The sequence below is a fragment of the Juglans regia genome, chromosome 10, assembly GCF_001411555.2.
Source record: "Juglans regia cultivar Chandler chromosome 10, Walnut 2.0, whole genome shotgun sequence".
Taxonomy (NCBI): domain Eukaryota; kingdom Viridiplantae; phylum Streptophyta; class Magnoliopsida; order Fagales; family Juglandaceae; genus Juglans; species Juglans regia.
The window spans coordinates 34,187,130-34,200,047 of NC_049910.1; the positions used below are offsets into that span (position 1 = coordinate 34,187,130).

At 35.7% G+C, this 12,918-nt stretch overlaps 2 protein-coding genes across 10 annotated transcripts; one reads left to right on the top strand and one right to left on the bottom strand.

Annotated features, from left to right (window-relative positions):
* The first annotated feature begins 971 nt into the window (after positions 1–971).
* Positions 972–5,209, top strand: LOC109016767 (protein OS-9 homolog). Of its 9 annotated transcripts, none has more exons than XR_002000594.2 (5): positions 972–1,153; positions 2,867–3,070; positions 3,276–3,347; positions 3,730–4,142; positions 4,274–5,209. XR_002000594.2 is itself a non-coding variant. In XM_035694936.1 (5 exons), exons 1-5 carry the CDS (start codon positions 1,067–1,069, stop codon positions 4,507–4,509), a joined length of 471 nt encoding a protein of 156 aa, XP_035550829.1. In that variant the 5' UTR covers positions 972–1,066; the 3' UTR covers positions 4,510–5,209. The 9 variants fall into 9 exon arrangements, 3 of the variants coding, with proteins under 3 accessions (XP_035550829.1, XP_018856259.1, XP_018854686.1); XM_035694936.1 differs by lacking the exon at positions 3,730–4,142 and having other exon boundaries at positions 4,274–4,377; positions 4,506–5,209; XM_019000714.2 differs by lacking the exon at positions 3,730–4,142 and having other exon boundaries at positions 974–1,153; positions 4,274–4,377; positions 4,450–5,209.
* A 3,077-nt stretch (positions 5,210–8,286) lies between these two features.
* Positions 8,287–12,556, bottom strand: LOC109005389 (receptor-like protein 15). The gene is made up of 5 exons (XM_018984328.2): positions 12,127–12,556; positions 11,851–12,015; positions 11,098–11,256; positions 10,599–10,986; positions 8,287–10,514 (listed from the first exon to the last, which is right to left on the bottom strand). The coding sequence occupies exons 4-5, from the start codon at positions 10,660–10,662 to the stop codon at positions 8,401–8,403; spliced, it is 2,178 nt and encodes a 725-aa protein (XP_018839873.2). The 5' UTR covers positions 10,663–10,986; positions 11,098–11,256; positions 11,851–12,015; positions 12,127–12,556; the 3' UTR covers positions 8,287–8,400.
* Between the last annotated feature and the right edge of the window lie 362 nt (positions 12,557–12,918).

Sequence of the window (12,918 nt, forward strand, 5' to 3'; positions counted from 1 at the left end):
AGCACAGAAGCAAAGTACTGAGCCATGGCTAACACTGCAGTTGAACTAACATGGATGGCCTTCATTCTCTAAGATCTCCACATTCCAATGGCATCTCCTCCCATACTCTACTACGACAACCTTAGTTCTCTTTATATGACAGTTAATCATGTGTTCAATGCTCGAAGTAAACACATCGAGTTGGATTACCATTTTGTGCGCGAACGTGTTGCACTTGGACTACTTATCACTCGACATATCTTCACTGATAACCAAGTTGCAAACCTCTTTACTAAGCCAATGTCAAAGGGAGCCCTTCGTTATTTTTGAACCAAACTCTGCCTTCGACCCTGGTCCCCGACACAGTTTGCAAGAGGGTATTAGCACATAACAACTTGGCAAGCTTGGCAATTGTGAGAGTCAGTGAAGAGATAAAGGATAGACAAGATTCTTGGAGAAATAAGGCTGGATGCTCTAATAATTTTACCTCAATCAATGGAGAGATGTTGAGGGATATTGGAGCTCTAACGACAACTAATTCAAACCAAGATAGTGATCTAACATAAGCTGTCAACCAGATTCATTCGGTGCATATCAGTCGCCAGATTTTATGAGATTTTTATTGTTTTCATCTTTATTTGATATATTCATGTTTAAATATATGCCTTTGTATCGCCTCTGTGTTCACGTTGCCATTAACAGAAATAAAATCATTTGTTTTCAAAAACTCCTTATCTTTTTCTTTATTATCTATGGGGACTTATAAATATAACTTTGAATTTTAAAATTTATCCGGTTATTATTTATCTAGTTAAACTGAAGAGCTATTTTACCTTTTGGCTTTCACATCTAACAGCTTCACGTGGCTTTGCACGTGTTAATTCCTAGTGTCATGCACGTTCATGACGTGGTGGATATTGATTGGTTTAAGTGCGTGGAGGTAACAGACCCGTCGTCACGGAACGACCTTCTTCCTCCTTTTCCTCGAAGAAGCGATATATATAAAGCTGAGTTTTCTCCTTGTTAGGGGTTTAACATTACAGAGAAAGAACCCTGAGACTAGCGGTCAATAGAGAAGAGGGAAAAAATGAAGATGAAGGTATTGTGGTGGCTGATCCTACTTTCATACACCCTGTGTCACCGTGCGTTTGCCGATCAGATCTTCCCTGGTCATGTAGGTAAACCCCTCTTCTAAATGCCCTTTTAATCTCTTATTTTTACGATTAAATCTCATGTATGTTTACCCGATGCTATTATGACTTCAACTTGTGCTCGCGAGTTCTTTGTTTTTTTTTTTCTTGATTTTTACATCGATCGGCTTCCAATTCTTCCCCCCCCTCTCTCTCTCTCTCTCTCTCTCTCTCCCATTTAATAGAGCCAAGTGGGTTTTTAATTGCTTCGTTAGAAATTGAACTTATATGTAATTTGGTTCTTGGAGCTTACGTGGAATTTAATTGATGTTAATTCTGAAATGCTGGCTGCTTTTGCTTATTCCTGCTTATTAATTACAAGAAGATTAGAATCATAAACAGCTAGCTCGCCAAGGCGTTAATGAATACGATGAACTATTTTGAGCAACATGTGAATTGGTAATAAACTATTTGGGGACTTCATGGAGTGGTTCAGCTGTAATGAGGCCAATGTAGATACTGGGTGTGCTTTGAATAGGCAGTTACCATCCCAACAGCTTTGAGGGCATACTGATTCATGTGGGTTATTTTTTTATTAATAAACCCTCACTTATAGCAGAGGAACAACCATAATTACATCAAAGAATCACCATCAAAGCCCCAACATAACTTAACGTCTAACATACGGAATACCCAACCTATCCGTTCTAATAAGACCCCTAAGCCTTCCCAACCCGCAATCCTCACCCAAGAAATCCCAATTCCCACCATTAGTTATATTGGTTATGCATGATGTGTTTTTTCTGTCCTAAGCGGTTGTGCCTATCAACCAGATTTATTTTCTCTATTGCTGGATATAATCAGAAAGTCTGTTCTTGCATTAATTTTTGGTGCTGCAAAGTTATGTTCTTTTCTCCATTATAACTTTTGATCAGCAGGTGGCACATTTGGTCACAACTTTTGTGAACCGAAGTACAAGATTGAATTCCATCCAGAAGATTCCCCATTTCATCCTTTAAGTAGTTTAGATTCTTTTAAACCTTTTTCCCATTTGGCCTAGTAGCCATGCTGCTGGGTAATTCTATCAACCTATATGATTAGATACTAGATGGATTCCTCAAATCTTTTGTCGTTAAAGGGTTCTTCTTTATTCCTTTATTTTTACTTTTTTTAATATGCCACTGTAGGTTTGTGGTCTACATTTGAAGATTCACCTTTTTGTCTGGTTGTTTAAACTTAATCTTATGACAATTTTTGTGATCTGGATACCGTATATCTAGTAATTTCATTTGTCATTAAAAAGTTGATGACATCAGTTGACCTATCTACATGATGGATTTAATTGGTATGTATTGCTGTTATCAGTTCACCTGTATCCATTTCCTTGCTATCAGCATTTTTCGTAGACAGGAAAGCAGGTGGCTTCGTACCCTTTGTGTAAGGGTAGGGGGTTTAAGCAGCAAGCAAGAGTTACAGTTTTAAGTACTTAACCTAATTGTGAAGGTGTTGGGGTGCTTCCTCTATGCAACTATTAGCTGCCTGGATTTTTACCAGTTGTAGTGGTTATGCCGAATTCCTTTCTATAGGACTATGACCCTTGCATAGGGCCTTACAGTTACCAGATGCCCTTGGGGTTAAATTTTGTTTTTGATAAATTCTAATCCGTATTTGCTTTCATTCTCAGGTCTGTGTGGAAAACTATGTTATTTTAATATGATAGTCATATGATCTAATAGTTGGGCCTGTTTACTTGGCAGGATGATGATCAGGATTCTGTGGTTATGCCAAATAAAAATAGAGGGAATTTTATATGTTTTTTGCCTAAGATGGAGAAAGCCAAGAGTGGAAAGCCTGTTACTCAGCTCAATACAAGCAACATGATTATGGAATCTAAGAAGCGGATAAAACTGAAGACGCCTAATGAACTGCTTGAAATATTGAAGGACCGATGTTTTATCCGAGTTACGATCTGAGACCCCAATAGTTTCGTTGTTCAGGCCCTGGTTGAACAATGCTTAATATTTTCTAAAAATTACTAAAAAGTAAACATTCCTTGTATGTGCTGCAAGAAGTGGCTGTATTTGTTTCTGCAAATTAGTATGCTTCTTTTGAAAGATTTTGTATCCACCTTAATTATCCTCTCACGTTACCAAATCCTTCATGCAGCAAGAAGGTTGGTGGTCATATGAATTTTGCTATCAGAAGAAGTTGCGTCAAGTTCATTCGGATGGTGATAAGGTATTGTCTAAGTGGCTTTTCCTATTTTCCTACGTGCAATTCTTTGTTATTTGCTTTTGTAACTGATGTCTACTTAAACATACCATCAATAATAGCATGATGTATGGGTGGATCAAATAAGCAAGCATGTTGATTAAACTTTTGTTGGTGGGTTTTGGGTTTTGACTAGTTTTGATGGATCCATGCCATGAATTAATTACTAAACCTTGCAAATAGATTGGATAAATATGTGTCCAATATTTTGTTATGATTACCATCCTTGTAGATATCATGGTTGTAGTAACAGCAATATCATTATGACCAGTGGAGTCGGTTGTGTGTTAAAAGACCCAAACATTTTTAGAACCGTGTAGTCATCAGATTTATCTTGTTACTGTTACAGGTGGTTTGGGAGTTCGTATTAGGTGAATACAATGCAGAGGCCACAGCTGCTTTCAACCAGAATATCTCTGAAATGATTAGATTACGTTATGTTGAAGGAAAAAATTGTTTTTAGTTAGGAACGGACTTTGGTAGAGGATAGAAAATAGGGACTAAGAAATTATACAATTATCATATTCAATGGTTCGTGTAGGTATCATGCTCATAAGTATACAAATGGAACCATGTGTGACCTTACTAATAAGCCACGTGAGACTGAGGTATGAAGTAATTCAAGATCATTGATTTTTCTGCTCCCATGTCTCTAATGGCAAATTTTTGTTTCCATTCTAGAGCAATGATTAGTTCTCTTACAGAGCTATCCACTTGCAAGTATGCACTCATAGTTCAATGCCCAATGCTTTGCAAGCACCCGTAAGTCTCTCTCTCTCTCTCTGATGGTAGCCTGCCATTATGCAGTGTCAAAACATGCCTACTATGCTATGTCTATATATCTTTTATGTGAATGCATTGGACACTTGGTCTGACCACCTTTGACCTAGCAGATTATTTCAAGAAGAGAGACCAGTGTGGCACACCATTGCCTAGAGTTGTCTTCTCATTGTCGAGATGCCTCCACCCTATTACCAGCTGACTCCAGCAGAGCCAAGTACTCATTTATGGCTTTGCCTTCATTTGTAACTTCAATGTCATAGATTGTTAAAGCGTCTCCTTTCGCTAGTTCTCCAGCCAGTGCATCTTCGATCTCTGCATCCCTCTCTTCTGCTTCACTTGCAGTTGATGGTCCTCCAACATCATTACTGCTGCCAGAAGCATCAGGAAGTATTGGTGCGGAAGAATTGGCACTGTTATTAGCACCAACTGTGGGGTTTGAATCAGATTGTGAGAGAAGTTGATGCATGGCTTGCTCAATAGTACCACCAGCCTGAAGAGCAGCAACCGCTGCACACAAGTGATGACATCAAAACCTTGGCTACTTACCCTAAAGAAAATCAGGTGAAGTTATTGAATTCTACTCATGTTTCTCCCAGACTACCACCCTAGTTCTCATCAAAATGCTAAAGGAAAACGATGGATTTGGTGGAAAAGTGTGAAAAAGAAAGTAGATCAGATCCTAGACCCTAAAAATTGTATTGGTTGGCATACTTACCCAACAGAGACCAATTATTTCAGTTTATTAAGATCCACAGCTTTCTTTGAGCGTGTCATTCCATACCTTTTTTGCTCCCTACAAAACTTTTTGTACTAATGAGCACTACTAAGAGGTAAATACCATCAGAATTACATTCATCAAGTCACACCCACATTATTTCGGTTCTTCGCCTATTATCCTCCTCTCTTTTATGTGCTCTTTTTGCCTTCTCCTCAACAAGAAAATCAACAGCACTCCCAACATCTTGATTGCTCATTCGCAGTGCCCTCTTTGCATCACGTTCTTTAAATCCCATGCTCATAACAAGTGATAAGGCTTCATCTGGTACCTGCAGTTGAAATCAACAGCAGGAGATTAGTACTGGGAAGGAAGAAACATGTAGAGATGGTACATTACTCAGATTGTTAGAAAACAAGGTGAAGAGATTAATTTTTAGAGGAAGGGGATGGAACATTACCCAGAACTCTCTTCCTTTTGTTCTAAGATATGCTAGGTATCAACTAACCTGGACGTATTTTGCATGCGCTGAGGTCAATGCCTTCCTTGATCTATCAAAGTCACCATTGTGATATGCCACCACCCCTTCCAGCAGCTCCAGTCTCAAATGTCTATATAAAGAAATTCAAAATAAATTAGCTTCACAACGAATATCCAAGAATTTTCCTGCCACTATTTTTTTCCATTTTTGATTGGCACCGGGTGTCCGAGAACAGCGTCCCAACTAATCCTTGGAGTGCACAAGCAGCTCAGCCAAATGGTGTCCCTTAATAGGAAGCAACTCTAATGCATATGGGGTAGTAACTATGGCCTAATTTGAAAATCCCAAAATTACAATCATGAAAACATATGGGGTTGAATTAATCCTCTCCCATGGTGAGCACTTCTAATGCATCTATGTAGTTCTCACTCCTAATTTGTTGCTTTCCATTTGCATGAAGCATCAATCCCATCATTACCGCCCTGTAACATGAAAGTTGGTTCAAATATTCAGCATTGAGAAAGGGATCATAGATCCTTAAATCCCTCAATAAAAGAATTCCATGCTCACATCTAACTGCCCTTTCAAAATATTATGCATAAAACTTAACTGTACAATCTGTCCACTTTGATCTTCAACATACTATTTACCATACCGCTGATCATAGATCCTTGTTGCGACAGACATTCCATCAAGTTAGAAAGAACAGACTCACGGGCAAAGCATTAAAATGAAAGCAAAAAAGTAATCCTTTCCCAAGGCAATCAACATAACCCAAAGCAACAACAAAATTATGCATGCATACCAAGAATATTGAAAAGAAAAATTGCCACTATCATGTTATCATGCGGGATATAATGCAGGTCTATTAAATGAATAGTATATATACATTGTAATAACAACTCCTAACAAACTAGAGAACATGGTCATTCCAATTGCAGCTTGCTTGGTGCTCTTTTTGGGCTTTTCTTGCATGCCTTCACCAAGTTGGGTATGCAGACAACAGACAAACAACCACTCCCTCACCCCATCACTTAGATAGAAAACTTCATTTATGGAAAATGATAAAAACAGCTGGGGTCATGTTTGGCACGCCAGAGAGACATATAAATTGGGCACTAGAATAACCATTTAACCAGCTCCTCTGATTTTCTAAAGCCACACTATATTGGAGGGCATATATCAAATCCTAGAGAGGTATTTCCAATTATTGCTTTCACAATTACTGGATTCGTGTGGAAGATACTATTGCATTAGGGTTAATTCAACAGAGACTTGAGACAATAGTACTCTTGTGATGATTACATCACAGATTTTTATCGAGTTGGACAACAGCCTATCTATCCACTTTGGGTAATGATCGGGAAATTGTATATAATAGGAGCATTCTATCTTAAATGAATGATGGCATGAGATGTAACCACAAACTTCGTATATTCGTCAGCGCAACATTTGTTTCCTCAAAGCTAACGAGAATATGCTTTGTTTTAACTTTTAATTTTTTCAAAAAACAAACAGTAATGAAAAAAATAAATTTTTTAAGAGAAATATATAAATTGATGAATTAGTTTTAAAGTTATTTTTATTATAAAATAGATCTAATGTCATAAAGTCATATCTCTTTTTATGTTTACTTTAATGGCAGGTTTGGGGCATGGGAAGAGATATTAAATTTTCATCTAATATCATTTTATCTCATTCTATCTTATTCCCAAACACTCAAATACAAAATTTTAAAACTAATCATTACATCTTTTAAAAACTAATCATTCAACTTTTCAAAATTTTAAATAAAAAATAAAAAATAATTCCAACTTTTTCAAATCTCAAATCTCAAATAAAAATAATATTATAAAACTATATTCTTACAATATTTTAATTTTATAATATTTTTTTATTTAATTTTTTCTCTCTCATTTCTCAAAACTAAAAAAATACTCAACTCAAACTATCTCATCACTATTAACAAACTATCTTACTATTATTCACAAAATTCTCATCTCATCTCACTCCCCAAACAAGCCCGAATTTGTTTTGTGACTATAGCACTATATGGTATTAAATTATTTGAGATTATTTGTTACATCCAACTTACGGGCCAATCATTTCATGCCACGTCATTAGATGTTAAGAGGATTATAGTAAAATAAAAGATAAATAAAATTTTCCTCTAATATAATATATATATGTATATATATAGTTTTAATTTTCTTCAGCTAATTGTCATTTCTTTGTGAAACTTGCTAATTTTCGTGTTAATTATTGGGACGTTGAATGATTAAGGTAATCTACAACCCTCGCAGGATTTTAGTTGTTATAAATTTTCCCAAACATCATTAAACTTTATCAAGTTTACTTTATGAACAATATTTACAACCTCCTCTCATTTCTTCCCTATTTTTTCTTCTTTTAAGATCAAATTAAACATATATTATAAAAAACTAATTAAATTTGTTACAAACCAATATAAAGGGGATGTTAATTGCTTTGCAAATTCAAGACATGGGATCTTAGAGGTGGGTGGTGTGCTTCTAAATTGAAAATTGGTGACTGTGTAATGGGCTATGAATGTACATATCAATTTTGTAATCAATTTTTTTTGTACTTTCCAATGCATTGAGGTTTGGAGAAGGTGCATAATATGCTTACAATTAATTGATTTAGTCAGGCTTGGGTCAAATGGGAATTCTTGATGGCCATAGTCACCACAAATGAGTCACTTTCTAGGAAAATTTTGCCAAACTTCCTTTTCAATGTCTTTGGGTTTGTAAACGAGTCATGCTTATAGTTTCTTCATTTGTCAAATTTTTTTTTACTCTAGCGAATAACAAATAATAACACCCAATATATTTACAAATGCTTACATTTCAATAGGAATACACATAAAAAGTCCATACATTTTAGTAGAAAATAGATAAATGATCGAGCGATAAAGGTTTATCGAAAGTTATAAACCTCATATTTGAAAATCAAGAACAAGCATACAAACATTTTCAAACATCATTATGCAAGGCTACATAATTTACAAAGTACAGGACAACTTACAAGAAATCACAACCAAAAAAATAAAAAGACTTGGTAATGCACACTTCAATGAAGCTAAACCACACCTGACGCCAATAAGGATTTATATACAGAACTGCAACAATTCCCAACAACACAATTGTGTAAGACACACCAAAACTTATGCAGAAAAAATCCATGTCAATGAAACCACCACTTTCTTCTCTCTTATCTTTAGATGGCAATCCAGTTTTGTTCCAAGTATTAGGTAGTGGAGGTCCATACAAAAGAGGATTTCCCATATAGCTGCTTTCATCGAAGGTTCCAAATTGACCTTTTCTTTCTGGTGTTCTGCCCGATAAATTATTGTCAGCCACGCTAAAGACAGCTAGAAAGTTTAACTCTATAAGTTGAGGGGGGATGCTGCCATTCAACTTATTGTGGGAGAGATCCAAGCTCTCCATTTCTTTTAGGTTTGAGAATGTTGTGGGGATTGATCCGATTAGATTGTTGTGCGATAAGTTCAGCGCACGGATGTTGCTCAAGTATCCAAGCTCAAGTGGAATTTCACCAGATAAACAATTGCATGAGAGGTCTATTCCAGACAATAAATTGAGGATATCACCGGCCTTGTAGGAGTAAGTATTTCTCTTTGTTGTGAACTTTACTTCTTGTTGTGCATCCACATCCTGGAAACTATCATAATAATCATGATTTTCAAAAATTTCTTGTGCCTCTCTCTCCAAGTATATCGATGCTCGAATAACAAAACTAGTGCTGAAACTTCCTAGATCAGATTTTTGGTTAGTTGCCCCAAAACTAATGTTGCTCAAGCAATGAGGTATTGGACCAGTAAAATTATTATTTGAAAGATCCAGCATGGTTAAGTTTCCAAGAAGGCATATTTGAATTGGAATCATTCCTTGCAAGTGATTAGCTTTCAAGAGGAGGATGCTCAATGATGAGAGGTTTCCGATCCAATCTGGAATGTTGCCAGTTAGGCTGTTATCTCTAAGATCTAATGTTACCAGATCAAAGCTATTCTTGAATGCACTTGTAATGGGACCACTTAGCCTATTTTTTCCCAGATGAACATGTTTGATGTTCAATGAATTGAAGCACAATGGTACGAAGTCAGACAAATTATTCTCGGAAAGGTCAAGAAACATGATGTATTTGACTTTGCATAACTCAATCGGAATAGGACCTTCAAGTTGGTTTTTGGCCATAACAATTTGACCCAAGTTGGTCATGTTGCCAATCCATCTTGGAAGCTTGCCTGACAAAGAGTTGCTACTAAAATCAAATGCGATCAAGTGAGTACTACTGGATAAGCTATATGGGATCTTTCCGGAAAATTGGTTGTGGTCCAAATACAAATACTTAAGACCTCTTAGATTATTTATGGCTGGAAATAATTGCCCACTTAAATTATTATTTGACAATTTGAGGTATATCAAATTGAGGCAACCCATTCCCAAATGGTCCGGTATTGTTCCTGACAAATGATTGCTAGACAAGTCCAAAGTCATCAAGGAAACTAAATTACCTAAAGAAGATGGAATTATGCCTGCAAATGCATTTTGAGAAATGTTTAAATGCACTAAATTGGGAAAAACTAAACCCAAGTTTGTCGGAATCGGACCTCCTAGATCATTATTCGAAATATCTATTTTTCGAATATGGGGATTAGGATGATAGGGTACTTGGAAAGGGTTTGTGAAATTGTTATTCCTTAAATTAAGAATCTCCAATCTTGTATTGTTTTCTAGCAACCAAGTGGGAAACTTTCCAACCAAATTATTGTGCGAGAGATCAATTGCTTGTAACTTATATTGGTAATGAAGGAATCTGGGAATCGTTCTAGTGGGTCTTCTAGCAAGGCTACTTGACAACGACAGAAACTTCAACTGAAAGTATGAAGTCCAACTTTGAGACTCTGTTTCATCAACAAGTGTGTTATATGACAGAGAAAGGTACTCAAGTGACTGCAAACTAAGTATGGGAGAGTGAGAAATGCTTCGGTTGAAGTTATTGAATGCGAGATTCAATGCTCGAAGTGTTGTCATGTTTGCTAAACAAGAAGGTAATCTCCCTTCAAAATGATTATCACCAAGGCCTAACTGCTGTAGATTTTTGAGTTCACACCAACCTGTAAAATAAGTAGATTTTTAATTTATGCTACTGAGATAAGCTTGTTTATGATCAGCAATATATTTGGAAAAAACGTTTCTACCTTGGTTGGGTAAGCTACCATTGAGTCCACAAGTACGCATTGATAATACAATAAGAGAAGTCATCACTCCAACTTTACGAAGAAAGCTTTTGTCGATGGAAGAAATGGAAGAAATGCTATATATCACAAGTTATAATAAGCACAGACCTTCTTTTGATACCCTAAAATTATAACTATGCACTCTCGTTGGGTCCCATTAATTAAGTTGATGTTATCCCAACTATTTGAATAACGTAATATTAGTGCATTATTGACTACAACCACAAATATTAAAATAACGTAAGCATACAATATTTAGGCCTCATTTTTATTCTATATCATCCAAATACAACTCCTGTATTTTTATTACCATCCAAGTTGAGCTCCTCTAGCTTACTCATTGTAAAACCTGCAATGATTTTGATATTCCATTATTTATTAGAAAAATTTGTAAAAAATGAATCATATTAGGAAACTGCATAAATATAAGTAAGGTAAATGAAAATAGAAGAAATAATACCTTTATTAATTGGGACCCTTCCAGTAATCTTATTGTTGCTCAAAGATAGTTTCTTAAGCGATGCAATCTTGCCAAGGGATGGCAAGATGGTTTCATTAAAGTCATTAAAATCCAAGTAAAGCTCCTCCAGCTTGCTCAAAGCAGACAATCTTTCAAAACCTGCAATTGTGATTTTTCAATGTACAAAGCTGTGTACAATAAATCCTAAAATACAACAAATTGGTATATATGGGAGCCCAATGATTTGAGCTTGTGGAAATAACCGATGTCTGTTTGATTTTCTCATGCTCCATATATTTGGACCAACTTAATTTAAATCCAAGGCCAAGTCGCCTTTAAATGAGTGATCATATATTGCTACTTAATTTTCTTGAAAATAGGTTTTGGAGGCTCTTTCAATATGATTTGTCTCTTGCAACACTAACAACAAATGGAAAAAATTTAGTTATTGACTATTTGTTTCAAAAATAGTTTAAAACTTGATCGATTAATCATATATTTTATTAATATAAGTGAATGGAAATTGTAGTAGAATATCAGAATGTGATTTTAGAATAATACTCTTTGAATTAATTACAATCCGTTAGTTATGCTTTGTGAGTGACGTGGCTAAGAGCTAAGAGGTGATTCCTCTGTTTTGCTGTGCATGTGTATTGTTGGCTGAGTCAGTTATTGAAGATGCCTTAATAAGAAGTGATTAATTTATATTTCCTTTTTACAATAAAAAGAGCAATTTATTATTGATATACTTACCTTGGCTATTATTAGCAGCTTCGTAATCCCATTCCTTCATACGAGACAAAGATAGTATCTTGAGCGTTACAATCTTGGCAAGGGATGGCAAGATGCTTTCATTGAAGGGAATATAGTTCAAGTAAAGCTCCTCCAGCTTGGTCAACCCAGACAATCTTTCCAAACCTACAATAATTTTGGTTAAATTCAAAATAAGTATATTCAAACTAATTTCTCATCTCACAACAAAAATATTGGAAGAAATGCTATATATCACAAGTTATAATATGCACAGACCTTCTTTTGATACCCTCAAATTATATCTGTAACCGTACAAATACAAAGACTTGAGCTCTTGAAAGGGAAGAAACAAAGAGGTATTCAAGTACCAATATTCTGATCCAATACTACTCCAAGAATACAGCAACTCATCAAGATCAATAAGGGTTACACGGCCTGTAATGTTGCTGCACTTGACGACACCTGTCCAATTGCAGCAATCAGTAGCATGAATCTCTTTGTTGGTAATTAAGTTGGAAGATGGTGAAAAAGATTCAATTGGGTAGTTGATCAGTAGTAAAAGGGCATTTTGGTCTTCCTCCAAACAAGCAGAGCAGGGAGGGATGATAGAAGCTTGAACACAGACCAAAATAATAAAAATGTAGCAACAAAAACGCCCCATCTGATCCATTGATCATCAAATTGATTTCTACTCTTTTAAGTAAGTAATTACTCGCATGAAAGGTTTAGTTTAAATAGGCAACGGGCAGTACCAGCTAGGTAGCTATACACTCACGTTGGGTCCCCCATAATTAAGTTGATCTTATCCCAACTAACTATTTGAATAACGTAATATTAGTGCATTATTGACTACAACCACTATTATTAAAATAACGACATATATATGGACGCCATTTCCAAATAAATATTTATATAAATAAATTGTTTTGCATTTGGTGTCTTCCTTTCTTCCATGATGATGACATAACCGTGCCCACTGGGTTCCCTTGACTCAGTCATAATGGAGATCAACATAGGACAAAGAGAGCTAGCTTTTGAATCATTGATTTTTAGTATGACTGACTCTGT

Coding starts and splice junctions, on each gene's coding strand:
- LOC109005389 (XM_018984328.2), bottom strand. CDS start 10,662: ATGACTTCTCTTATTGTATTATCAATGCGTACTTGTGGACTCAATGGT. Junction 10,515..10,598: donor TGGTAGCTTACCCAACCAAG/GTAGAAACGTTT, acceptor CTTATTTTACAG/GTTGGTGTGAACTCAAAAAT.
- LOC109016767 (XM_019000714.2), top strand. CDS start 1,067: ATGAAGATGAAGGTATTGTGGTGGCTGATCCTACTTTCATACACCCTG. Junction 1,154..2,866: donor ATCAGATCTTCCCTGGTCAT/GTAGGTAAACCC, acceptor TTTACTTGGCAG/GATGATGATCAGGATTCTGT. Junction 3,071..3,275: donor AGGACCGATGTTTTATCCGA/GTTACGATCTGA, acceptor TCCTTCATGCAG/CAAGAAGGTTGGTGGTCATA.